The sequence below is a fragment of the Rhinoraja longicauda genome, chromosome 33, assembly GCF_053455715.1.
Source record: "Rhinoraja longicauda isolate Sanriku21f chromosome 33, sRhiLon1.1, whole genome shotgun sequence".
Classification (NCBI taxonomy): domain Eukaryota; kingdom Metazoa; phylum Chordata; class Chondrichthyes; order Rajiformes; family Arhynchobatidae; genus Rhinoraja; species Rhinoraja longicauda.
The window spans coordinates 10248117-10275270 of NC_135985.1; the positions used below are offsets into that span (position 1 = coordinate 10248117).

At 39.5% G+C, this 27154-nt stretch overlaps 1 protein-coding gene across 7 annotated transcripts in view; it reads left to right on the forward strand.

Annotated features, from left to right (window-relative positions):
* Positions 1-27154, forward strand: part of arnt2 (aryl-hydrocarbon receptor nuclear translocator 2) — a 182135-nt gene that overhangs the window by 17673 nt on the left and 137308 nt on the right. For all 7 annotated transcript variants that reach the window (XM_078427361.1, XM_078427363.1, XM_078427357.1 and 4 more), the window contains 2 exons: positions 765-978; positions 4084-4297. In XM_078427361.1, coding sequence (XP_078283487.1) covers positions 765-978; positions 4084-4297 — 428 coding nt within the window. The remainder of the gene's footprint in view (positions 1-764; positions 979-4083; positions 4298-27154) is intronic.

A 27154-nucleotide genomic window follows, 5' to 3' on the forward strand; every position in this document is an offset into this window, starting at 1 on the left:
TACTCCAAGCATCCAACCTGAACAGCATTTACAACAATTTTGTTTCTTTAATCTCTCAGTAGGTGAAATTAATGAAGCTTTAGGTAAAGCAGATGATAAATTAAGAAAATGGTTTATTCTGTAGGATTTAGTCTGACTGAACAAAAGTAACAAAAAATCCTTTTATGAAACAACTGAAATCCTTCCTGCAATAGACCAAAATAAAGAAAAATGGTTGAGGTATCCCAAAGAGCAAAGGGAATCTTTATTTTCTGTCTTTGTGCATCAAATTCCAATTGGGAAAACTCTCCTGACTGAAATTCCATTGTCAGACCAAGATCTGCTTTCTTTCACTAAGTATAAAACCTGTCCAACAATGTGTTTCTTATTAATTTCTGATCCAACGGAGCAAATTCTCACCACGTCACCCCATCAACAATCTCTGTTCAACTCCAGTGAATTGAGATGTCTCAACTCGGATTGGAATGAATAATGACTGAAATGTCAGACAAATTTGGCCAAAACAAACTATTAGAGACATCTTGTCTGAATTCTAATCTATATTTTGAAGACTTGATGTCCCCTTCATTTAACTTTTTGCAACTCTCTTAATCGTTAGCATTTTTAACTTTACACACGATAACATTCCCACTGGAGTGGTAGGAAATCCTAAACTATGTTTGGCTTGCAGAGATTAATTTAAAGGCAATTGTAATTGAATTGTTTTATATTTTTCATTTTGTTTTATAGTTTATCAATACTATTAATATTGTTAAAATCCACAGAGAAAATCATAGTGAAATTGAAAGAAGACGTCGAAACAAGATGACTGCTTATATCACAGAATTGTCTGACATGGTACCAACATGTAGTGCTTTAGCACGCAAACCCGATAAACTGACGATTCTTCGCATGGCTGTCTCTCATATGAAGTCTTTAAGGGGAACAGGAAATACTTCGACTGATGGTGCCTATAAGCCTTCGTTCCTAACAGAGAAGGTTGGTTAGGATTGGAAATGTTATTAAATGTTGAGCAGTAACTCCTGAAGGAAGTGACCTTTTTTACACGGATTTGATTCTAATCATCAACATCTGCCAAGTTAATATATTTTCCAGCTTGCATGACCATCTTGTATAATTCAAAAGAGTTGCAGCCAAAAATGTTTCCTTTCTATTTCTGATTTGTGATGAATTGATAATATTATTCAGGACCTTGAAGAATGAAGACACCAATGTGATCAGTGTTTCAGAAAGATTAAGATGGGTTAACCTACAGTTCTGGTCATCACCAATTGTTCCTCAAAGCCAAAATCTCCATTATACCAGTGCAAGATGTATTGAATTGGAGAGGATGTAATAAGATTTGTGAGGATGTTGCCAAGAATTGTAAATTTTGACTTTGAGAAATAATTGGACAAGCTGGGGTTGTTTTCTTTTGAAAAGAAGAGGTCGAGATGAGACTTATTGGAGATGTGTAATATTATGAGGGATCCCAAGGGAGGAAATAAAAAAGAGTAAATAGCAGAGGCGTGAAAAACCAGGGTTCATGTATTTAAAGTGATTAGTGGAAGGATTAAAGAAGAGATGAGAAAAAAAATACCAGGAGAATGGTAGGGATCTGATCTAACTTCCGTGAAGGTGGTAGTGATTAAATCTCTCATCAAATTTTGGAATTACTTGGATAAGTATTTGAAGAGCTGTGAATTGTACGACCAGAGCTTGAAGGCAGATGGATTGGATTGAGAAACTCTCTCAACCATCAGGAACATTTTAGGCCAATTGATTTCCTTTGATCTGTACTTTATATGTGGCCATATAATTTCTGTTTCTACAAAGAATGAACCATTCACATCATACCTTTTGAGCATGACATTGGGAGAGTTGCTATGATACCAAGGTAATAGCAGACTTCGAGATGCAGGGCTTTCATCATTTGACAGGTAGATGCAGAGCTGTAAGGACATGGTCAAATTCTTCCCTCTACGCACTACTCTGCACCATGGTCATAGTATTCCAGTAAAGTGTGCAAAGCATAGCTTTTCTACGAAGTTTGTATAGAGTGATTGAGTCAAAGAGTCTTGTAGTCATCCTCAATACTGGGGGAAGTCAGCTGTAGTCTCATGCAACTGACCTGAAAATAGCTTTTCCCTGTTGATGGCTATTTATATTCCATATTGATTTTTGTGGTTTTCTGAAGTTTGAATGTTCTGTATTCTTATCATGAATGAGAACTGCAGAATAAAAATGCTTTTCCTCCTGGAAGGTTATTGCCCTGGACCGTTTTAACGTGTGGGAAAGATTGAAGAAAATCATTTCTGGGAGTGCCTGATCACAGATTTTTCTAATTAGAACTCTGCTGTTTTACATCAGAATCCGATAAATCAAACGGGGCAACCCTGTGATTGATGTGACACTGTGCTCATTTACCTGCCTTTACAGTCCCCCAGGGAACCCCAATATCAGGATGATATCACCTTGATCATGACTTATGCAGCTAATCAAACAGCAGGGCATTTGTTCTTTATGAAAATAATGGGAATTGAGCAATTACAGTATTCTGCATTTGTCTGTCCAGTTAAATAAGACTCTTTTCATGAGGGTGACCTTTGTTAATCATATCCCAGAGTGAGATTTCATTTGTCTTAACTTTCTTAAATTGGATGATTATGAATTATTTCTTGTAGAATTAAACACAAATTCAAAGATGTTGTAAAGTGTGTCATAGCTGTTGGTCTTATGTTTTAATACAAAGGAGAGTACAGTAAAATACTGGAGAAAAGTATTGATCAATCTTAGTTATAAGAAAAAAGCTGTGATCAAGTTGAGGAGCCACTAGTAACGATTCTGGCATCCCAAAGGATGAATGCTGTGTTAAGAAACATCTATAGCCCAGCAACAGGCTAGATGCTGAATAAAATTAACTTCCATTATGCTGTTATTAAATGCAGTAATTTATTTACTCGTAAAATCGATTTATTTAATGAGATCATGAAGAGATAACTTTGATGTGCTCTGGCAATCAAATAGAAAATGTTGAACATGCCTAACAAGTCAGACAACATCTGTGACGAGAAGGAAAGTGTTAACAGTGTTGTGAATGAATGTGGCAAGCCATTCAAAGTTGTGGTCCATTTAGAAACAAAGATATAAGAAGTTAAATCTTTAAAAGGGCCACAAAGGAGTAATCTCTGGATTTGGCCCATTAGCTTAATTATACTAATGTTGAGTGTAAAATGATACAATGGGATCCTCCGATTAGGGGGGCACTGGGACTTTTCGAAGTGGAGTGCTTCAACCATGAAAGCTGAGACCAACACCCATGGGGGAAGTTCATTGGTCGTATTAGAAAGACATACCTGATTGAGCAGGTGTTAGGTGATAACTAACAAAGGAAATATAAACACAATGTACCCAGATATGTTCAGGATTATAATAGTAATTTATGTGTAATAGTCATGGCTCATCTGTTTGTGACTTGATCTCGATTCTCAATTATCCAAGGGAACTTTTTATTGTTGGAATTTATCTCTCCACATCTTTTCTCAGACTGAAGAAGGGTCTCGACCCAAAACGTCACCCAATCCTTCTTTTCAGAGATGCTGCCTGTCCCGCTGAGTTACTCCAGCATTTTGTGTCTTATCTTCGGTGTAAACCAGCATCTGCAGTGCCTTCCTACGCATCAGTTTAATTAATCTTCTTTACCATTATTAATCACCTAGATTCCCTCTCTTTAGGATCAATTCCTTTGTACCTCTTAATATCTATAGAAACTCTTACTATCCCTTGTATTGCTGGCTAGATTTTCATAATATTTTTAGAATGATCAGTTTTTTTTTCTCATTGTGATGTATCCAGTGTACTTTGAAAGCTCCTCATTCTTATAACCTCCAAAGAGTATAGTCTCTTATAAGGAAAGTCAGCCTTCCTCAAGGACTAACTTTCTTGGTCCAAGAATCAGTCTAGTAATTTTTGCAATCAAGAATAAGTTATTGATAGTTCTCTGATGGGTCACCATAAAAATGCTTGAAATGTGACATTAGCGATTATTGTGGAATATGTTATTTTACCATCTTAATATTTATATTGCTTTCATTCTCTTTCAAGGAGTTGAAGCATCTTATTTTGGAGGCAGCAGATGGATTCCTTTTTGTAGCTGCATCTGAGACCGGAAGAGTCATCTATGTATCGGACTCTGTTACACCCGTTTTAAACTATCCACAGAATGAATGGTTTGGAAGCACTTTGTATGAACAAGTTCATCCAGATGATATTGATAAGCTCAGGGAGCAATTGTCTACATCAGAAAGTTCAATGACTGGTAAGTAGTTTGTATGGGTATAAAAGATATATATTAGAGCTCATAAGACATTTTGATAATTAGTAAATAACTATTAAAATATTCTTATGTCCCAGCAAGTATCAGTGTCAGCCTTCGTTCAGCAAAAAAAAAAGCATGACAATATTGATAATGCTGATATTTTGTTCCTGCAGTTGATTTGGCTTTCCAATCTAATTTAATAAATAAGTTCAAAACTAAGAATGACATTGTTTGCAATTTAATTATCCATCCCTTATTTCACATGGTCTTTCAGTGACGTTTTTAGTGACGTGGTTTTAAATGATGGATCCAGAAGGCATGTCTCTAGATAGGATTCGCAAAATGGACATCAACGTGTTAACATAAATGTATTCTTCCTGGGTTTGATATGGCAAAATTCCAACGGCTGCTGGCAAATCCAACTTGCCAGTTTCCCCAACCCCGGTCATACGTACAAGTCCGGTAATCAAAAACTGGTGATTTCTGTATTAAAATCCAGATGTCACAAAGGCTTTTTAAGGACTGCAAATGTCCATTTGTAAGAGCGCCAGCAGATGGCGCTCTGCAATAACAGATGAGAATCTGGATTTTTTTATATTCATCACATGCAAGGTCATTTATTTTCCCACAAAGATACTTTGCGTAAAATATGTTACCATAGCAACATTGTCAGGGAAGACCTGTATAGCATAAATTGTTAGACACAAAAAGCTGGAGTAACTCAACGGGACAGGCAGCATCTCTGGTGAGAAGGAATGGGTGACATTTCGAGTCAAGACCCTTCTTCAGACTGGTTAGGGATAAGGGAAACGAGAGATATAGACGTTGATGAGGAGAGATAAAGAACAATGAATGAAAGATATGCAAAAAAATAACGATGATAAAGGAAACGTGCCACTGTAAGCTGTTTGTACGGTGAAAATGAGAAGCTAGTGGGGGAGGGATAGAGAGAGAGGGAATGCTGGTGCTACCTGAAGTGAGAGAAATCAATATATCACAGGGCTGTAAGCTGCCCAAGCAACATATGAGATGCTGTTCCTCCAATTTACGTTTAGCCTCACTCTGACAATGGAGGAGACCGAGGACAGAAAGATCTGTGTAGGAATAGGAAAGAGAATTAAAGTGTCCAGCAACTAGGAGATCAGGTTGGTTCAGGCGGGCTGAGCGAAGGTGGTCCGCGAAACTACACCAGCATAAATCGTTGTTGTGTGCAGCAAGATTTGATGGAAAATTTGGCGAATAAGCCACAATTTCAGTCTTAACATTTGAGAAATGGGTTTGCGAGGCATTTTCTCATTGAAATGTGATGAATTAATTGATGTCCAGTTACAATAGTCAATATTTTAAAATTCTGTCTTATAATGTAGGAATTAATATTTTTGCATATCAATGAGATTCCTTTTTGTCTCTGTTTTGTAATGCACTCTATTGTAGGAATCAATTTTCAAGCAAGATCATTTTTGTCTAGATCATTATTCTGTTTCATTGGTAAAAGGTGAGCATTAAATTATGCATAACAAATTGGACAGATGTGACTAATGCTTTGAAATTACTCGAGAAATTGGTATTTCCATGATCTCAATGGCTTAATTTTTTTCAAACTTTATGTTTGCAAGAGGTTATGTGCATACATTTTACTAAAGTCATTAGTTGTTTTGATGTGGTAGACTGGCGTGAAAGATTTTGTTTTGGCACATTTGCACAGTTTGACCTTGATGCTTAGACTTGAACTGGGTGAGGGGAGGAGGGTCCTTTCATATCCTTAATCTCTATGGTAGGGTTGCTGTGCCCCATATTCTCTTCTAAAAGAGCAAGTGGCTGAGTTTTTCTTGGTGATATCTGGCCAGTGAACTCAACAGTGGAGCTTAAGCTGTGGGGCATTTCCTTCTGTGTTGCCTGGGCTTGACGAGCTGCAAGTCAACTTCCTCGTCAATGGACATGAATCAATATGAATTGGCAACAACACCTCCTTCTCTATGACTATCAACACACAAACACCTCAAAGCTCTGTGCTTAGTCCTCTGTTCTATTCTCTATACTCATGACTGAATATAGAGCCAGACACAACTCCAATGCCATCTTTAAATTCATCGATGTTACCACCATTGTTGGATAAATAATGGGTAACGATGAATCAGAGTACAGGAGGGAGATTGATAAATCTGATCGGCACCAGCACAATCTTGCTCTCAATGTTAACAAGACCAAGGAGTTGATTGTTGACTTCACGAAGGGAAAGCCAAGGATCCATGAACCTGTCTTCATTGATGGGATGGTAGTGGAGAGAGTTATCAGCTTCTCCGGGGCGTGCATTTCTCTGAAGATCTATCTTGGGCCAGGCACATTGATGCAATCACAAAGCAAGCTCATCAAAACCTCTACTTCTTTAGAAGATTGAGGAGATTCTGTTTGTCGCCAAATGCTCTATTAAACATCTTCAGGTTACTGACTGGTTTGCACCATGGCCTGATTTGGTAATTCGACCGAAGGAGACTGCAGAAATTGCCCAATCTGTCACGTTTATTCCCCTCTACACATTCGAAGAGATTCACAGGAGACTGCTCAGAAAGACAGGTAATATCATCAAAAGCCACACCACACGAGCTTCTCACTGCTACTACCTGAAAAAAGGTACGGAGCGTGAGAACTGTGACTTCCATGTTCAGAACCAACTTCCCAGCAACCATCAGGTTCTTGAACCACAACCCTACGTCGGCAACAATCTATTACGGACTTTGGTTTGGTTGCACTATATACTTCGGTTTTACACTATTATGGTCAGGTTACCAAGTATTGCTGATAACCTATTGTATTATTATGGATTATTGTATATTTGTTGTGTTATTGTGTTAATGGGCCTGTAAAGCTGTATTAAGAATTTAATTGTTCCATTGACAATTCTATCGGAGTATTATCTTGTACTAAATGATATACCCTTTATCTGTATAACGAGAACAGTTTGATTGTATTCATAGTCTTTTCGTTGACTGGATCCATGAAACAAAAAAGTTTTTCTCTGTACCTCGGTACATGTAAAAATAATAAACAAAACTAAACTAATTAAGCACTCTTGAATTTTAATACAGTGCATCCACCACCACCAGTATGTTCCAGATTCCCACCACCCTCTGAGTGGAAAAAGTAAAATCTCAAATCTCTTAAACTTTTTACCTCCAACCCTAGACCTGTGCCTTTTAGATACCTCTGCTGTGAGGAAACATTTACACCCCACAATATACACTATGTAATTTTGTATACCTCCAGCGGGTCCTTCCTCAGCTTCCTTCACCCCAAGAAACAACAACCCTAGTCTATCAGCCCAGTCTCATAACTGGAAGGCTCTATCACTGAAAAGATCCTGGTGAATCTCCTCTGCACGCTTTCTTGTGCAATTACAACCTTCCTATCATGTGGCAATCACAAACGCACACAGTACTTCACCTGTGATCTAACAAGTATTTTTTAATTTTACTCCATGACGTCTGTATTCTTGTACTTTATGCCCCAGGTAATGAAGATGGTGAAAATGTATGCCATTTTCACAACCGTATCTTCCTGTGCTGTAACCATCAGGGACGTTTGCGCTTGTACATAAAGGTCCTGTTCCTCAAAACTTCCTAAAGGCCCCCCTACACATTCGTTGTATATGCTTGAATAAATATAAGCCACAGTTTTGCATTTGGTATCTTACTTTGCAGAGAATTGCAGTGCATCTTTCTTCTGACAAGTAATATGATTTTAATGGCCTTTAAAAATGGAAACAGAAATAGCTATCTCTGATTACTATATTCTACTATATTTTATTTTGTTCATGACCAATGTATTTTCAAAGGTTCTCACTCTTTCAATTCAAATAATATATATCCAAAGATCTTTCTCAGAATACTGTGACTGCCAGAATTGTATTCATTACAGTTCAGGCCAAAGACTTCTATATTTATCAATTATTTTACTTTACTTTGCACATTTTCTCTACCTCATTTTGGTAGTCTGCCAAAGTTGTGTTTGCATTATCTACTGTGAATGCCACTGGTTTATTTTCAAGTTAATGCTTATTGAAAACATCTATGATTTCTGCTGCAACTTCAGGCTCTCCTTTCTGGTCAACAAAATCAAGTGGTTTTTTTGCTGACGCGTAAATTCTTCCATCATAAATGATTCAACAAAGAAGCAGCTGTCTTGATATAGTGTTACTGAACCATCAACAGCAGTTTTGAGACTTGAGCATTCAATCTGGATGACTCTTTGGTATTGCGGAATGGGGGGTGGTGGGTTCATGCCCAAAGCAGTCTTTGGAGCTCATGATTCCTTTTCCAGCAGTCTTGATGATATTTGTGAATGGGAAGATTTGGCATATGAATTGTTTCTCTGTGTATTGCTGTCTGATGGAGGGAGAAATGATTTTTGGAAGGACTTGTCGAGTCATAGAGACCTACAGTATGGAATCGGAAATGTGGACAACTGTGAAGACATGAGCGATTGAAAGGTGTTGATGTTCACAGGGACCCCGAGGGTTCTTATTTATGAATCGCTGATAATTAATGTGCGTGTTGAGTAACTAATTAGGAAGGCAAATTGTATGTTGGCCTTGGAAGAAGATTTGACTATGCGTGCAGAGACACCTTACACAAATTATTTAGAGCCCTGGTGAGATTGCATCTGAAATATTGGGTATAAGTCTAGTCTCCCCACTCAATGAAGGATATATCTGCGGTGGGAAGAAAGGTTCAACAGTTTGATTCTTGGCATAAGAGAGATTAAACAGCCTAGGCCTATACTCCTTTGTGTTTAGGAAAATGAGATGTCATTGTAACATAGTAATATCTTAACATCTACAGGACTTGATAAGATAGATACAGGTTTGATGTTTTCCCTGCTAGGGTGTATAGCAACGAGAGCCTCTGTCTCAGAAAAAGGGTTAGACCAGGGGTGTCAAACTAATTTTAGGTGAGGGGCCGGAATAGGCAAAATGTGACTTCATGCGGGCCGGATCAGTTGTGCACGCGTGAACGCCCGCCCGCGTGCTCCCACAGCTTTCGTTGCCTTTGTTTTTCAACCTGCTTTCATGTGTCTCATTCTCTGCTATAACTACAAAGTGTTTTACTTTACGAATTTTGTTTCTTATGAAGAAGATTGCCTAGCAAGCAAGCATTACTTTTATGATTGGTATTAACTTACAGTCGTAGGTTACAAGAAAGTTATGATGAGAGAGAGAGAGAGAAAAAACAATGCTATTTTGGCTGATTGTTTCTGGAGCAACACCCTTCTATTAATAAACCATTTTAAATCGAACATTAGCAGACACAAATGTAGACCTAACAAAACAAATTGTAAATGTAGGCTACACAACTACACCTAATTTTTATTAGCCTGCTTCCAGCAAACAAACTCGGACAATGAACAGTTAGCCTCTAATTTTTATTGAAGTGATCACATTTACAATAATAGAATAGTCAGAAAATGAATGAATCACAATATGATACACTCAATATTTCATAATGCATTTTGTTTACATGTCGCAGTGCATCAAACAGTGTTACTCATTTTTCACTTGCTGCTTCCAGACACCTGACATCTCTTGGCTTTATCCAGCTTGTCAACATCAGGGTCCTCGGGTAGGCACAAAATGCTGGAGTAACTCAGCCGGTCAGGCAGCATCTCTGGAGAGAAGGAATGGGTGACGTTTCAGGTCGAGACCCTTCTTCAGACTACCTTCGATTTAAACCAGCATATGCAATTTTTGTTTTCTTAAACATCAGGGACCACAGTCTGTTAGTTATACGTTGGAAAATACGTTCTCTTTAATTCTGATTCCAACCTCCCAGAAGAAATAAAGAACCAGCCGACGTCTCGGTTGAAACTTTCTTTCTTCCTTGGGGTTGTTGGTGAAACCAAAATGTATAAAAATACCCTTTAATAAAATCTGCCTGTGTGCACTTTAACCACGTGTGATTTTTTTTTTCTATTACAATTCCCAAATTGTGGAGTACAGAGACAAATAAATAAATTATGGGTCTTTGTCCCAAACATTATGGAGGGCACTGTTTTCTTGTTGGTAAATTCAAGGAAAAATGCTAGAATGGAATTAGGGAACGACAGTTTGGCACCCCTGGGTTAGACATTCAGTTGAGGGTGGTGAACACAGCTTGTCAGTGGTTCTCTGGTCTTAAAGAAATAATCTTCCTTTTGATTTCACATTAAGATGTCGAAAAGTGAATTAAAAACAACAACTTCTTAGAACTCTCCGGTGGATCCTTGTACTGCTGCTGACTTGGCTGCAAGGTATGACAGAAGATTTGGTGCATGTTTTGACACTTGTTCTGTGTGCCTGTGAAGAGGGGATGTTCAACGAGATCTGGGTGTCCTAGTGCATCAGTCACTGAAAGGAAGCATGCAGGTACAGCAGGCAGTGAAGAAAGCCAATGGAATGTTGGCCTTCATAACAAGAGGAGTTGAGTATAGGAGCAAAGAGGTCCTTCTACAGTTGTACCGGGCCCTGGTGAGACCGCACCTGGAGTACTGTGTGCAGTTTTGGTCTCCAAATTTGAGGAAGGATATTCTTGCTATTGAGGGCGTGCAGCGTAGGTTCACTAGGTTAATTCCCGGAATGGCGGGACTGTCGTATGTTGAAAGGCTGGAGCAATTAGGCTTGTATACACTGGAATTTAGAAGGATGAGGGGGGATCTTATTGAAACGTATAAGATAATTAGGGGATTGGACACATTAGAGGCAGGAAACATGTTCCCAATGTTGGGGGAGTCCAGAACAAGGGGCCACAGTTTAAGAATAAGGGGTAGGCCATTTAGAACGGAGATGAGGAAGAACTTTTTCAGTCAGAGAGTGGTGAAGGTGTGGAATTCTCTGCCTCAGAAGGCAGTGGAGGCCAGTTCGTTGGATGCTTTCAAGAGAGAGCTGGATAGAGCTCTTAAGGATAGCGGAGTGAGGGGGTATGGGGAGAAGGCAGGAACGGGGTACTGATTGAGAGTGATCAGCCATGATCGCATTGAATGGCGGTGCTGGCTCGAAGGGCTGAATGGCCTACTCCTGCACCTATTGTCTATTGTCTATTGCCTTCTGACCAATCTTCGTGCAAATGAAGGCCCTAATATTTGTGCAGAGTGACTTTAGTTTAGGTTGGCTACCAATCTTTATATGTGGCTTAAATTGTTGAAGTCGTCAAGTTACAAACAAATCTACGATTTAGAAAGTTCCTCAAAACTAAACATGGGAGAAAAATATTGATAGTATGAGCAATATTTACCATTCAATGCCGAGAAAGATATTGACATGTATCCTGCCATTATAGATTTGTTAGTGTGGTGCAGACGTGGTAAACCTTCAGCTGTGTGGCCTTGAGGCCTTTAATTCAACATTATGCGCATAAGGTGTATCCGGGAAGTTCTGGAGTTCAGCATGCTTGAGTGGGTGGTGGAAGTAGCTAGACGAGCTGTCGATTGCCAAGATGTAGAAGTGCTGATGTATGGGATTAGTGTAGATGGGTTATTGACATGTTTTTATGCAGCATGACTCCATGACTCAGTGTTTGGTGAAGCGAAGCAATGTCATATACCACAAGCTTCAAACTGCACTATTCCAGGAACTTTTCTAGTCATGTTTTCAATCAGCTGCACTGTTGTATTTGTAAGACTCTTATGTTAGAAATGATGATAACATTTGTTTAGATATGCACAAAGGACCACTTTTTAAATCTATAGGTTAACACAAAATGCTGTGGTAACTCAGCGGGACAGGCAGCATCTCTGGAGAGAAGGAATAGGAGACGTTTCAGGTCGAGACCCTTCTTTAAAATCTATACTTTTGTGGGGGAGAGACAAGTATTTTACCTTCCATAAGCTGTTATTCTGGAAAGTGAAACAATTTATATGGCTATTATATGATTTCAAGTGTTGTGTACAGGAGTTCCTATTGCTATAAATTATTTTATGCATTTGTTTGATTTGAAAGATTATCTTTGCCATTAAATTACTCTTCATCAATTATTATTACACTTATGTTTCCTGTAGATATGAACAGTAGGTCCAAGTATATTTTCAGGTGTTACTAAATTGAAAAGCTTGAGATTTTCTATGAGAGCAAAAAGAATCTAAAATGTTTTTTTTATTATCAGTTGGATTAGCTGATTAGTCCATTTTCCCCCATAAGCAAAGCCTTAAAAACAACATTTTGTGGTTTATCTTTGTTTTGCTGTGCATGCATATCTTTAGTTTGCCTTTGGATTCTTTTAATCTATTTTGTGGGGTGAGTCATAGCATGTGTCCAACATTATGGTTTAATCTTCTTTTAATTGTTCACAGATGCTTGTTTTGAAATTGGGCATTGCTTTCAATAAGCAGGTGTTTATTTTGTAAGTCTAATTTTTTCCAGTGATATTTAGAGTTTTGAGTGTATAATGCAATAAACAAAACAAATTGCAAAACCATCCTAAGCTTTGTCAGTGCTCTGAATCTTCTTGATTAGTTTCTCATCCCCTGAGCAGAGGCTGTTCATCTTCTATTCCGTATGGTCTCTCTGTTTTAATTTAAATTAAAGTCTCATGAAAGATTCAATCATCAGATTCCTGGTATGTTTTGTTTTTGGAGTCCAAAATATTTATTTTGCATTGCTCTGCAGCTTATTGGAGATTATTGTTTGAACCAGCCAACTGTTCATTTATAAGTTTTAACTGAACTCCTTGTTTTGACTCCTAATTCTTGGTCTTTTGTCGGTCAAATAATTTGAGATGGAGACATCCTGTTCTTAGCAGTTCATCTTCTAGATAATGTCTTCTGATTCATTCTTTCAACTTGAACATTTTTTTTCCAGAAGTTAACTACTTTAGTTTAAAAAAATAAGCTCACTAAATGAAAACAGTAATATAAGCGAGACAAACACAACCACTCAGGACAGTGCAGCACAAAAACAGGCCCTTCAACCCACAATGTCTGTGTCAAAACATCATGCCAAAATAACCTAATCTCATCTGTCTACAAATGATCCATTTCCCTCCATTCCCGGCCTATCCATGTACCTCTCTAAAAGCCGTATAAATGCCACTATCTGCCTCCAACACCAACCCTGGCAGTACATTCCAGGCACCAGCCTCCATCTGTGTTTTTTAAAAAAACTTGTTTTGCACATCTCATCAAAAAGTCAATGTTTTGATTATTCTGTTTTCAGGGGCGGTGACTGAATTTCTATTCACTGACAAAATTGGGGCATGTTTTTTAAATTTCAAAAATAAACTTTTTTCCTAAAATATATATATATGGGAAATACGATACAATCAACACATCTTTCTTTGCATTTTTAGTGTTTAAAGTCAACGCATTCAGCGTCATCAAGTTAATAAATTCAATTTACAAAGTATGATTGCCATTCATGGCCTCTGAACAATATACATTCAAATCTTTAAGAGGTCATTATACTGAACACATCCCCTCAAAGACTTGTGGCAATAGGACCTTGGGTGGTAGTCCCAACCTACGAAGCCTTTGCTTTGGCTGTACCGGGCATCAGTGTATTCCTCTGTACATATTCCTGCAGCTTGGAATGTGCCAGTTAGCAGCATTCACTTATGGATAATTTGTTACACTGAATAATCAACCCTTTTTGAGCAGACCAAAATGCATCATTCACTGAATTTATGATCCTCTTGTAGGACTTAAGGTTTGCTCCAATGCTTTCTCTGGTGACAGCCCCCAGCTCAGACAGCTAGATCAAAGAGAGATTGTCAAAGAGATTGTCTGTCCTCTCATCCTTATCACAACTGTTTTGTGAGAAGCGTGCATTTGAAGCGAGACTCTGGCTGTGCATGAAGATTCTGGCAGGAAGATGCGGGTTTACTGAGAAAGGGACAAATTGTTGGAGTCTCGGCGGGTCAGGGAGCATCTGTAGAGAACTTGGATAGGTGACGTTTTGGATTGGGACCCATCTTCAGCCTGAATAATGTTGGGAATGGTTTATCACCCATTCTCTGGAGACAGGTGCATAACGATCTTGGATCTCCAGATAAAATGGAAGATGGCTCTCGCAACTGCCAGGGCACAGGAGTGGGGTATGGGTCATACCTGTGCATGTACAGCAGCACCAGGAGCACCTTACACTTGATTACTATGCTCTTGCCTATGATCGTGAAGAAGCACTGCTCCCACAGCCCCAAATTTTGTTTGACCTTTTGGCTGCTGCCAATTCTTTGAGGTTTTGGGAGAGGGGATCCAAAAGGTAAGGACCGATTAGGGATAATCAGCATAACTTTGTGCGTGGAAAATAGTTTTTTGACAAGGTGAACGAGAAAATTGAAGAGGACTGTTGAGTAGACATTGTCTGTATAGACTTTAGCAAGACCTTTTGCAAGTTACTGCAAGGTAGGCTGGACTGGGAGGCTATCATATCACATTTGGATCCAAAATTGGCTTGTAGATAGAAAGGCGAGTGGCAGTAGAGGATTGTTTTCAGACTGGAGTCTGTAACAAGTTGTGTACCACGGGGATTGGTGCTGCGTCCACTGCTGTTTGTTATTATTTACATTAATAATTTGGATTTGAATGTAGGTGGCTTGGGTAATACAATTTTAGATGACACTAAAATTGGTGGTATGGTGGACAGTGAAGAGCTTTATCTCTGATCACAATGGGATCTTGCCTAACTGGGCCACTGGGCCGAGGAATGGCAGACAAAGATAAATACAGTGTTGCATTTTGGTCGAACAAACCAGGGCTGGACTTGCACGGTAAATGATAGGGAGCTTGCATCATGAATCATGGACCACATAATAATTCAGCCCAGATTTTTTCATCGAAATCATTCCTGCTGAGTCTTTTTGTTTAATTTCCCCATTTCCAAATTTGCGTAAATTTGAAGCAAGCACTCTCGCAGATGGATCGCTTGCCAAATACTCTTACATATTGATGTTCGTTCCACCAGAAGGAATCAAAAATATATAATTCCTTGGTCATTGTAAATAGCCTCTGTAATAATATCTAAGGCATTCCTTTGCTATCTCACTAAGTTTTTAAAAAAAAATTATGATTTAACTGGCTCGAATCGTAGCTGGCCCCCCCAAAGTGCACACATTATTTGTTTCTGTTTTAGGTGCAGACCAAAAGTGCTGAGGTCAGGTCCGAACATTTTAGTAGCTCAAAAATAGATCTGAAACAAAATCTCATACATTTTTAATGGAGAAAGGAAAAATGAGACGGTCTTTTGGTTATGGAGGGCTTCCTCTGCAAGTTTTAGAATGAGCCAATGTGCACGACACTAACAAAGCAGCTTTTTGGTTTCTATATCTTTCAACCTCTCAGAAGGATATTTCAAACCATGCTTCTTTATGTTCTATTTATTCACAAAATGCTGGAGTAACTCAGCAGGTCAGGCAGCATCTCGGGAGAGAAGGAATGGGTGACGTTTCGGGTCGAGACCCTTCTTCAGACTGATGTCGGGGGTGGGACAAAGGAAAGATATAGGTGGAGACAGGAAGATAGAGGGAGAGATAGCTCCTCTGTCCCTCCCTTCCCCTCCTCCTTCCCAGATCTCCCTCTATCTTCCTGTCTCCACCTATATCCTTCCTTTGTCCCACCCCCGACATCAGTCTGAAGAAGGGTCTCGACCCGAAACGTCACCCATTCCTTCTCTCCCGAGATGCTGCCTGACCTGCTGAGTTACTCCAGCATTTTGTGAATAAATCGATTTGTACCAGCATCTGCAGTTATTTTCTTATACTTCTTTATGTTCTATTTTGCCACATCAAAGGCAACTTTCAAGGATGAAATCATGTGTCCATTCACAAAATATTTGAAGGCAGTATATTCACATAAAGTTATAGGAGGTCTTTACTCCAAATAGACTTCCCTTAAGCAAGTCTTTCTATCCATCTTCTTGAGAAATATGCTTCATTTAGCATTGTGGTGGATTTTTCATCCAACAACACTATATACAGGTACATAATCAGGCATCGTTGCAGGTCTAGTTTTGAGCATTGGCATGGGCTTAAGACAATAGCAGCATCTTCACTGCCTCTACTGGCTGTCGTTACACTCGTTTCCAAAGGGCTAGCAAAATCTTCCCTAGGGCTCCAATTCTCACCCCTGCACTAGTTTAAGTCTAGCACAAGTAAAGCAGTCTTAATTCAAATAAATGGGAGAAATTGGGAGAATAATTAAGAAATCATATTTTATTAATAGTTTAAACAGAAAGTGCTGAAAATTGTGGGTGACCTGTCTTTTTCCCAGGTTAAAGGAACCACGAACTAGAGGCCATAGGTTTAAGGTGAGAGGGGAAAGATTTAATAGGAACCTGAGTGGCAATATTTTTTCACAGAAGGGGTTGGTATATGAAACAATCTGCCAGAAAAGATTGTTGAGGCAGGTTCAATAATAATATTTAAAAGATGTTTGACAGATACATGGATAAGAAAGGTTCAGAGGGAAATGGGCTAGGAACGGGCAAATGTAACTGGCTTGGATGTGACATCTTGGTGGGCACAGACGAGTTGGGCTGAAGAGCCTTTTTCTGTGCTGTATTACTCTGACTCTTAAAAAATCCCATTGCACCATTTCAAAGGGGAGGGAAAAGTGAGCTAATATTTATCCCCACTCAGTTTAACTAAATACTAATTGTTTAGTCATATTGCCGGAGATGTGATTGTTTTCCGGATCATATCTCCGGTTGCTCTAAGGCCTAACATCATGGAGCTGGCGGCTTTGCTCGGGACTGACTTTGAGCCCCACCGTGGGGACGTGGACTAGCCATCGGAGCCTGCGACCCCTTGCCTGGGATTGATGCTCCAACTGCAGTCGGCGGACTTCCACATCGAGGAGCTTGCAGTCTTGGGCAGAGACTGATGTTGGGAAGCTCCAAAGAACAAAGAAGGTTCAACCAGCCCCGACCCGGGGTCAGATCGCCCAGCGTGGGGGAGCTGAGATTCCCCCCCCCCCCCAATGCAGGAGCTTGATTGTCCCGACGCGAGGGCCCAAACGGCGGCAACTACAGGAGTAAGATCGTCCCGTCAACGGAAGGCTCGAGGCCCCCGAAAACAAAAAAAGGAAGAGATTGAACTTTTTTTCGCCTTACATCACAGTGAGGAATGTGGAGGAGTCACTGTGGTGGATGTTTGTGTAAAAATGTATTTTGTGTGTTGCTTTTTATTGGTATAACTGGCAAATGAAATTCCTCGTATGTTGCAAAACATACTTGGCTAATAAAGTATGATTATGTTGATGATATTGCTAAAAGAAGCTTATTGTGTGCACGTTGGTTGCCCTGTCTTCATGATTACGACAATGGTTGCACTTCAAAGCCACTTCAAAGGTGTAAAACACTGAGGGATGTTCTGAAGGGACATAAAAGATGCAATACAAATCCATCTTCATTTTCTGTTAAAAATGTTTTAGTAATAAGCTCTTGTAGATGAGATGCATGAAAAAGCTTTTCAAACAACTGAACATGGTATTTCAAAGTGTGTGAAGTGTTGACCAATGAATGGAACTGCACATGATCTTGTATGGAGTAAGGCATAAGTTTAAAATAAGAACATGCCTTCTTATTGGAAGGCCTGTTCTTCAATCTAGTATCTTATGCAATACTTTACAATACAATACTATGGTTTTGTAAGCTTGTGGTTAATTTACTGGACTAGTAATCTTGAGCTTTGTACTGACAATTTAGATTTGTGTTCACATCGCAGATGACTCTTTGGTAAATTTAATTCACTCAGTATGTTTGGATTAAAAATTGTATTAATAATGGTGGCCGCAAAATTCATAAAATCATTGAAATCCTTTGGGAAAAAATAATCTGCCAATCTTGATTTACCTGGTCTAGTCTGTTCTGGTCCTTAGACTATTATTGACTTCCAGACAAACAGATACATAGACAACATCATAGATCTTTCCACTGAAGAACACAATGCTGAACTTGCAAGTTGGCGTCTGCCTGATGCTGAACTGTACATGGTCCATTCTTGAGTAGTCACAGACCAAAACGTTTTGAACAGTTGTCTCAAGCCACAGTCATTGGTCTAGGTATTGTAGTATAGTCTCATTTTGCCACATTGGCTTTTGACTGGGAAATTGATTATCAACGATTCAAAGGTCTGTTTATTGTCATGTGTACCAATTAAGATACAGTGAAACTCGAATTACCATACAGCCATACTAAAAAAAGAGCAACAAGACACACAACTACGTTAAAGTTAACATAAACATCCACCACAGGGGATTTCCCACATTCCTCACTGTGATGGAAGGCAATAAAATCTAAACTTCTTCCTCTTTATTCTCCTGCGGTCGGGCAGTCAAACCATCCGCAGTCGGGGCAATCAAAATCCCCACAGCCGGTGATAGAACCTCCCACGTCGGGGCGGTCGAAGCTCCTACGGCCTGGAGCTCCCAAAGCCGGTCTCGAACCAGAGACCGCGAGCTCCACAATGTTAAAGTCCGCAGGCTCCCGTGGTTGGAGCTCCAAGGTCGATCCCTGACAGGCATCGGCAGCTCCACGATGGTAAGACCGCAGTGCGGACGGAGATAAGATACAGAAAAAAATCGCATCTCCGTTGAGGTAAGAGATTTTAAAAAGTTTCCTCCAACCCCCCCACCCCTCACATAAAAAGCTAAAGAACATTAAAACATACATTTAACACATACTAAAAAACGACAAAGAAGGAAAGGACGAGACAGCCTGTTGGCGAGGCGGCCATTGCAGGCACCACCCGGTGGTAGGTATTGAAACGATTAAGGTCTTTCAGGTAGTCCTTGCATCCTCTGTCAAAGGAAGCTCCTTATGTCTGTTTGTGCCAAGTTTTTCGTGTGCCTGTCACAGCATTAGAGAAAGCGACCGGTGATATCACAGGAAGCTCCTGCAGGAGACTTTGATGTTGTCAGCTGGCTGACAAATTGATAATTCCTTTTCGTGTTTTATCTCTTCTAAAGCAATGTTGGATGATTAACAGTGTTGTAGGCTGCTGAGCAGGAGTCAGGTGAGAAACCAGTCTGTCCGGAGATGAATGGCTTTTCTAGAGTGGGTGCCCAAAACAAGAATCTAAACTCATGCGCCCTTTCATTATTCTTGCTTGATTTGTCAACATTGCTCTACCAGGCGAATTATTACTGAGTGATTGGATAATTTTCATACCTAAGACAATTTTGCAACAAATTCCAATGTCGAGCAACAGTCATTTGAGCAAATCTACTTATTTTTGCACATGTGAAGATGTCAAATCGGATTGAAATTCTTAAGCATTATTGATGCAGTTATTTAATTTTCAATGCTGTTTTTCAAATTGGGCCAGAGACTGTGTGAGTTTATAAAGATATGAATCTTACTGTGTTATACAATTTAATTATGTCATTATAAATCTTCCTCATTAGTTCCAAATGAAAGGCGAATCATATATTTTCATTATTTTTGGGTGATCCTCTTTTTTAAAAATCCTCTTTATTTGATTTTCCTCAGTCATCACTAGCCATTTCCATTCAGTTCAGGAAATTGTTAATTTTTATCTACACATTTCTAATCATTTTTCAGTCCATGATTATGCTCGCTTTCTCCAGTAGTCTCCTGTGTGGTTCCCTTCATCATTGCTCCCTGAAACTGTGTACACCATAGTACATATACAGTATTTCATCCATTCATTATATTGTTGCTTCATATCAGTAGAAACACGTACTTAATGGAGCATCAAAGGGGTCTGAATCTGTGCTGTGTGATCCTTCACTCCATAACTCTGAAGTTCGTTGATCGTTTTAAAAAATATTGGGATTGTCCATTTTTTGTCATATTTTCATTACTTAAAAGGTAATTCAGACTCAAAAAAGCACTAGATGTAGAAATGAAGGTGTATGGTGGTTTTCTGCATAGCTGGATTAAGAGGACATCTAAATTATCTCTCTTAACCTTGAGTGTATTTTAAATGTTACTTATTTATATTTATGGATCTATTGTGGTGTTTTACAATAGTCTGTAAAATGCATTACACCAGAATTGCTGTCATGGCAAGTTTAATATTTAGGCAGTGATATTGATCTGTAAATTGACCAAGAATTCATTGCAAGAAAAAACACACTATAGATTATGAATTGCCAGAAGTTTCTGGATGATCTATGTTATTTAACAAATGTATGGTATTTCTCTCTTTGGTAATTCTTTGTGGAAATTGACTTTGCAAATGTTTTCGTTTTTTCCCTTTGCACTTCCTTTTCTTTTTTCTGGTTTTTCCTAATCCATGTTTTTCCTCCTTTATTTTTATTTTTTAATTTGATTTAATAATAATAATAATAAATGTTATTTGTCATATGTAGGTTGGCACAGGGTCAACGGTACAATGAAATGTATTTGACAAGACAACGGGTCACCTCAGCACTAATATTCCAAGGATAAATAAGATTTTTAAAATGACATTAGTAAGGTAAAAAGACAATATTAAAAATAGGTAAAAAGACAATATTAATAATAATCAACATATATGATTTGAAAAGTGTTTGAGTTCAGAAGCCTGATGGCCTGATGGCCTGATGGTAGAAACTGTTCTTAAGTCTGGTGGTACGCGCAGCCATACTCCTGTATCGTCTGCCTGACGGTAACAAGGAGAACAGCCTGCGTGCTGGGTGGCTGTGGTCCTTGATGATGCTGCGTGCCTTCCGCAGGCACCGCCGGTAGAAAATGTCCTGAATGGCCGGGAGACAGTTGCCAGTGATGTGCTGTGTCGTTTTCACCACTCTCTGTAGTGATTTGTGGCTGTGGGCAGAATAGTTCCCGTACCAGACTATAATGCAGCCTGTCAGCAGGCTCTCGATGGTGCATCTGTAGAAGTTTGTGATATAATTCATCTAATTTCCTTCTCTATTGTTCTACTTCCTCCTTAACCTCTATATCTAATTGGTTCAGGAAATAAACACGGTTCAATCTTTGGCCAAGTTTCCAGATGTAGCATTGTCCTTTTTGCAGTATTACCGGTTCCAGAAAGTTATAGAACTAGATTGTTTAAGTCAAAAGGTGAAGGAAGTTATCCAAGATCTGGGCACACCAGAAGATGCTCCATTGCAGCAAATTCTGGCCTACATGTCTTGGATTTACTGGTATCCATTGATAATTCACCACCTCATCAGATGCTATTAAGATAAATTTCATAAACATGGAATGCTGCTAAGATATATTTGCAAACTACAGGGCATTGTATATATTAGTGGATAGGATATTCTGCAGACAACAACAAGATGCTCTGATGAAACTAATTCATGAAGAATTCACAAGTACTAGATGCTCCCCGACTTGCAGAGATACAGGTGCAGAGGTACAGCGCGGCAACAGGCCCTTCGGCCCACTGTTCGAGCCAACTAGCAATCACCCCATACACTAACACTATCCTACACACAAGGGCCAATTTTTACAATTTTAGTTTAGTTTTAGTTTAAAGATAGAGCAAGGAAACAGGCCTTTCAGCCCACCAAGTCCATGCTGACCAGTTATCCCCGTAAACTAGCATTATCCAACACACACTAGGGACAATTTACCAAAACCAATTAACCTACAAATAGTTATGTGGGATGTGGGAGAAAATCGGAGCACTCGGAGAAAACCCATGCGATAACGGGGAGAAGAATCAAATTCCATACAGACAGCACCGTTAGTAACGATTAAATCCAGTCTCTGAAGTTCTCAGGCAGCAGCTCGATCACTGCACCTCTGTGGGAGGAAACTGGAGCACCCGGAGGAAACCCACGCTGTTACTGGGAGGATATACTAACTCCGTACAGACAGCATCAAATCCTGGTCTCTGACACTGTCAGGCAGCGACTACCGCTTCGCCACTGTGCCACCCTTATGTTAGGGTTACGTCCCGTGGACTTACATAAGTCAGATGTTACATCAGTCGGAAACGGAAGTGCTACTGCGCGCGTGTAAATTTACTATTCGTACTGTGTAGTACCAGTGGGAGACCGCCTAGCTCCGACACGAAGACCATGTGGGAGATCTGTAGCGGGGACCACGTGGGAACATCCACAAGAACAGCTGACTGGCTTGCGGAAATGGCCGCATATGTTGTAGCGCACTGCTACCTAGATGCGCAATTCGGAAATAGTGGGCCTTGTAATTGCAAGCGAGTTTATTTCAGAAATGTGGGTGTGTCTGTATGAAATTTTCATCAGCAGAATTGATACTGATGGGAAGATCAGAAAGATGTTTTTAATCATGTGAGCATTCGTATTGGCTTAAGGCTACTTTCAGGACAGAGAGTTAAGAATGTTTAATTGTCATGTGTACCGAAACAGAACAATGTTCTTATTTGCAGCAGCATGACAGATCTGTAAACACAAGACTCAATATATACCACTATAAACAAAAAAAAGTTAACTCAATTAAAAAAAAGCCCAAAACTAATAGCCCAAAACAAATAATAGGCCAAAACAAAACAAAAGCCCAAGTGCCTACTGCAACCAAGACAGTTTGTAGTTCTTAGTTTAGTTGCTCTTTGTAGTGTTCAGTAGCGTGATGGTTATTGGGAAGAAGCTGTTCCTAAACTGGGAGGTCAGTTTTCAGACTCCTATACCTCCTTCCCCATGGCAGGAATGAAATGAGAACATGGCCAGGGTTGTGTGAGTCTTTGATGATGCTTGCTGACACTTTGAAGCAGCACCCCCTGTACATACCCTCAATGGAGGGGAGGGCAGCACCCACGATGGAACTGTCATTGTTCACTACTTTTTGTAATCTCCTTCGTTCCTGGTCGTTTGAGTTGCTGAACCAGGCTGTGATGCAACCAGTCAATATGCTTTCTAGTGTACACCTGTTGATATTCAAGAGAGTCGTTGATAGGCTTTCTTTATGATTTCAATAATGTGCTGGGTCCAGGAATTCACAAGTGCAGAACTCTTTATAAACTTGACCAATATTATTTGGTAAAATGACATTTATTTTGAAAAACCACAAGTAATGAAGACATTCTCACATCAGATGGAAGCACATGCATTGACATTCTTTTTTTAAAAATCGTGTATATTGTTTTCATTTTTACCATTTTGAATAAATCACCATTTGTGAATGCATCAGTGAATAATAGTTTTTTAATCACAAGCTTTTTGTATAAATATATGCCTGTCTCTGTTTTTTTTCTGAATTTAAAGAGCATTTTGCATGAAGTTACTTATCATTTGGTTTTTAACCTCACGCAAGGTTTTGAAATTCGTGATCCACCCAGTAAGTAAATCAGTTCAAAGGTTCAAAGGTCTGTTTATTGAATAAACAAGTTGGCGAATCTGTTCTAACTTGTAGCAGTTTGTACCAGATACCACTGAAAATTTTGGGATGGTTACCCAGGATATCCTCTCTCATTACCATTTCATCAGGGATTTGCAGGCAAATGCTGGATCGAAAATTCCTTACGTGTTGTGATAGCTAGGAAGAAAATGTTGAGATTTTGCCCAGGCTATGGAGAAAGTCTAGGACCTACAAGTAATAGTATTACTGAAGGTACATTAACATTTGCTGATTTTGTATTTAGATAAAGCAAGTAATTGGAAAACCATCCCAAATTATTTCACAGAGAAATAATTATAGAAGAATAGATGTCAGGTCAAAGGAGGAGATCAACTGGTGTTATCAGATATGGAGAGGTTTGGGTGTATTATTGTCACCTGTACCGAAAAGCTTTGTTTCGCATGCTATCTCAACAGAACAGATATACCATACATAGATACAATCAATTCAAGTTTAAATTCAATAGATAGAGCAAAGGAGTGCTGAATATAGTTCTCAGTGTTGTAGCTCATCAGTTCTTTAGACAAAGTCCGATGTCCTCAATGGGGTAGAGGTAAATTGAACAGTTGACTAGGTTACGGACAGATTTTTCAGAAGCCTGATAAAGGAGGAGAAGAATATGTTCCCAAGTCTGGTAGTGCACGCCTTCAAGCTTCTGTACCTTCTGCTGGACTTTAGCAGATAGTAGATGGAATGCCCAGAATGGGACAAGTTTTTGATTATGTTGGTTGGTTTTCTGAGGCAGCTTGAAGTGTATGGTGTCAATGGTGTGAAGTCTGGTCTGTGTGATGGACTAGGCTAACATCTACAGCTCTCCCCAATTTCTTGTGTGGTTACTAAGAGCTGTGGATGGTTAGCGTATGTTAAGGCTCAAGTAAATTGATTTAAGTCCAGTAGCAAAAATATTTAATTGGAAGCAGTGAGGTACTAGAAGCTAGTTTGGGCCAGTGATAAAGTTAGTGGCCCATGGGACGTGGTGGAATTTTGGGTGGTAAACTTTACGGAACCTGTAGGATAGGTGGCAGGCAAGGGAAGTTTTGGACTATTGGAGCTTGGACATGGCAGAAGGCAAAAATAATGATTTCAACACCAGATAGAGATTGTGTTGGGGAGGAGCTGGATGGAAATGCAATTGGAATTGAGAGATTAATGGGTTGATTTATTTATTTCTCAGTCGTGAGAAAACAGCAATGTGCAATTTTGTTTCTAACTAGCATAACAAAATTTAATTGACTGAGTTTATTATTCTGGACAAGAGAGTGATCATTTACTTAATAGATGTCCTTAGAATTGCCAAGCTTTAAAATTGATAGGGAAATAAACTGCAGATGCTGGTTTAAATCGAAGGTAGACACAAAATGCTGGAGTTACTCAGCGGGTCAGGCAGCATCTTGGAAGAGAAGGAATGGGTGACGTTTTGGGACTGATCAGTCTGAAGAAGGGTCTCGACCTGAAACGTCACCCATTCCTTCTCTCCTGAGATGCTGCCTGACCTGCTGAGTTACTCCAGCATTCTGTGTCTAACTAAGCTTTAATATGGAGGTGAATATGGGATGTGTGTGGTGTGACTGACTAAGCCACTAGAGACTGAAGCTGGTAGATGCAAAAGGTCTTTATTGATGGCACTACAATCTTTCACCATTCTGCTGTTTTGCACATATCGTTGTATTTATTATTGCATTTGTCATTTCTCAGTGAGCTTAATGTGAACAAGGGATTTCATTGCACTCCGGTGCATATGACAATAAACTAATCTCAATCTCAACACGAAGAGGTCTTCTGGAGAATCTAATTATCCCCACCTGACACTACAGTGATGTTTTCTACTTTCGAAAGACGACAATAAACGATCAACTATAGTTTCAGTAACTATAATTACCTACTTTAATATTGAGCGTAGACGAGTAATTTTGCAGAATTGCATATTTACAATGGGATCACATCCCAACTGATGGTGGCTGGTCTGAGGAATTCTGAGCATCAAATACCAGACACCCAAAACACATTCCTCTTATTACAGTGCTGAAGGATGACTCCCTGATCATACAAACAGGCAAGAGTATTAATAGACTAAACAGACATGTCCTGAACTAAGTGGCCGATGTGTTAACACAAGAGATGGCCTCTTAAGCCCTTCTCTGATTCCATCTTGGGGTTTTTGAAGAAGGGCCGATTAACAGAAACATTAATTTATTGTCTTCCCCGACATGCTTACAAAGGTACAGAGCCATAATGTCCTATAACCGTTGGCTTTGAAGTATCAATGAATGCTACATTATCCAAACTCAGTGGGCTAGGCAGCATCTGTGGAAGGAAGTGGACAGGTGACCTTTTTATCCAGGACTTTTCTTCAGACTGATGGAGTAGAGGGAAGATAGAAAGAGGAGAGCCAAAACACTACCTATCCATTGTCCTCTAGAGATGCTGCCTGACCTACTGCGTTACTCCAGCACTTTGTACTTTAAGAGTGATGGGTGGGTGCAGGTGAGAAGGGGATTGATTGGCAGATGAGAACAGTAGGTGAAGACAGAAGTTGGAGATAGTAATCAAGGTTGGAGATGTAAAAGACAAATGGTGGAATCTGACAGGAAGGAAGGTGGGAAGTTAACTAACACCAGAGGAAGGGGCGAACCTTTATCCCGAAGCATAGGCAGTTGCTTGTGTCTTCGATGTTACACCGTGAACATGTTTTTTTGAAGCCACAAGAGACTAGATGCTGGAATCATGAACAAAAAAAACCCAAAGTGCTGGAAGAACATAGCGGGTCAGGCAGCATCTGTGGAGGAAAATTGACATAAATCTAGTCGAAACATTATTAATAAACAGTACTGTGTAAGTTGGAATGGGCATTTGGTATCGAATCAGGCACAAAAGGTCTTGGCTGTGAATCGCTGGTGAGTCTGATACAGAATGTGCAGGGACCTTCACATGGGGAATGATCTTGTTGCTGCTTTTAAAAGCCAATGCTGTTCACTCACAAACCTCTCATTCCACGACACTGCCAAATACTGATGAGGGTTTGTCACTTCTCCAGTCTGTCAAGTTGCTGGACCATCTTCTTCAGTGTGCCCTGTAGGCTAATGTACCCTCTAAATCTGATAATCTACTGATGCAACAAAACTTGATAGACTTGAGGACTGATAGAAACTGCAAAATGTCAAAAGGTGTTGTGTGGAAGGGGAGCTGACAATTTAAGACCGGGCTGGGAAATGGAAATGTAATTTGATCTGAAAAGAGAAATTGATGTGCATGGCATTTGGGCTTGGGCTTTTGGAAATAATCTGTAAACATAGAAATCAATTCTGTATGGGATAAGCAAATTGAGGCACAGTGATGTAGGTGCAAGTCAGCAAAGACGAGGGAGAATGGATGCCATTACTGGTGAATTGTGTGATAAGGGGTGCGGGAAATTATAGCATTGACTCTAGTGGCATGAAAACATACTCGTGCCATATAAATGAACAATAAGCAAAAGTTGGCATTTATTTTGGCAAAAAAGATGTCTAATAAATTCTAGGATTAGTGTTTGTGAAAACCAAGGAATTTCTGTACTGAAAGTGAATAAATCACCCTATGCTAATAGTATGCTTGCCATGTAGTTGATGGAA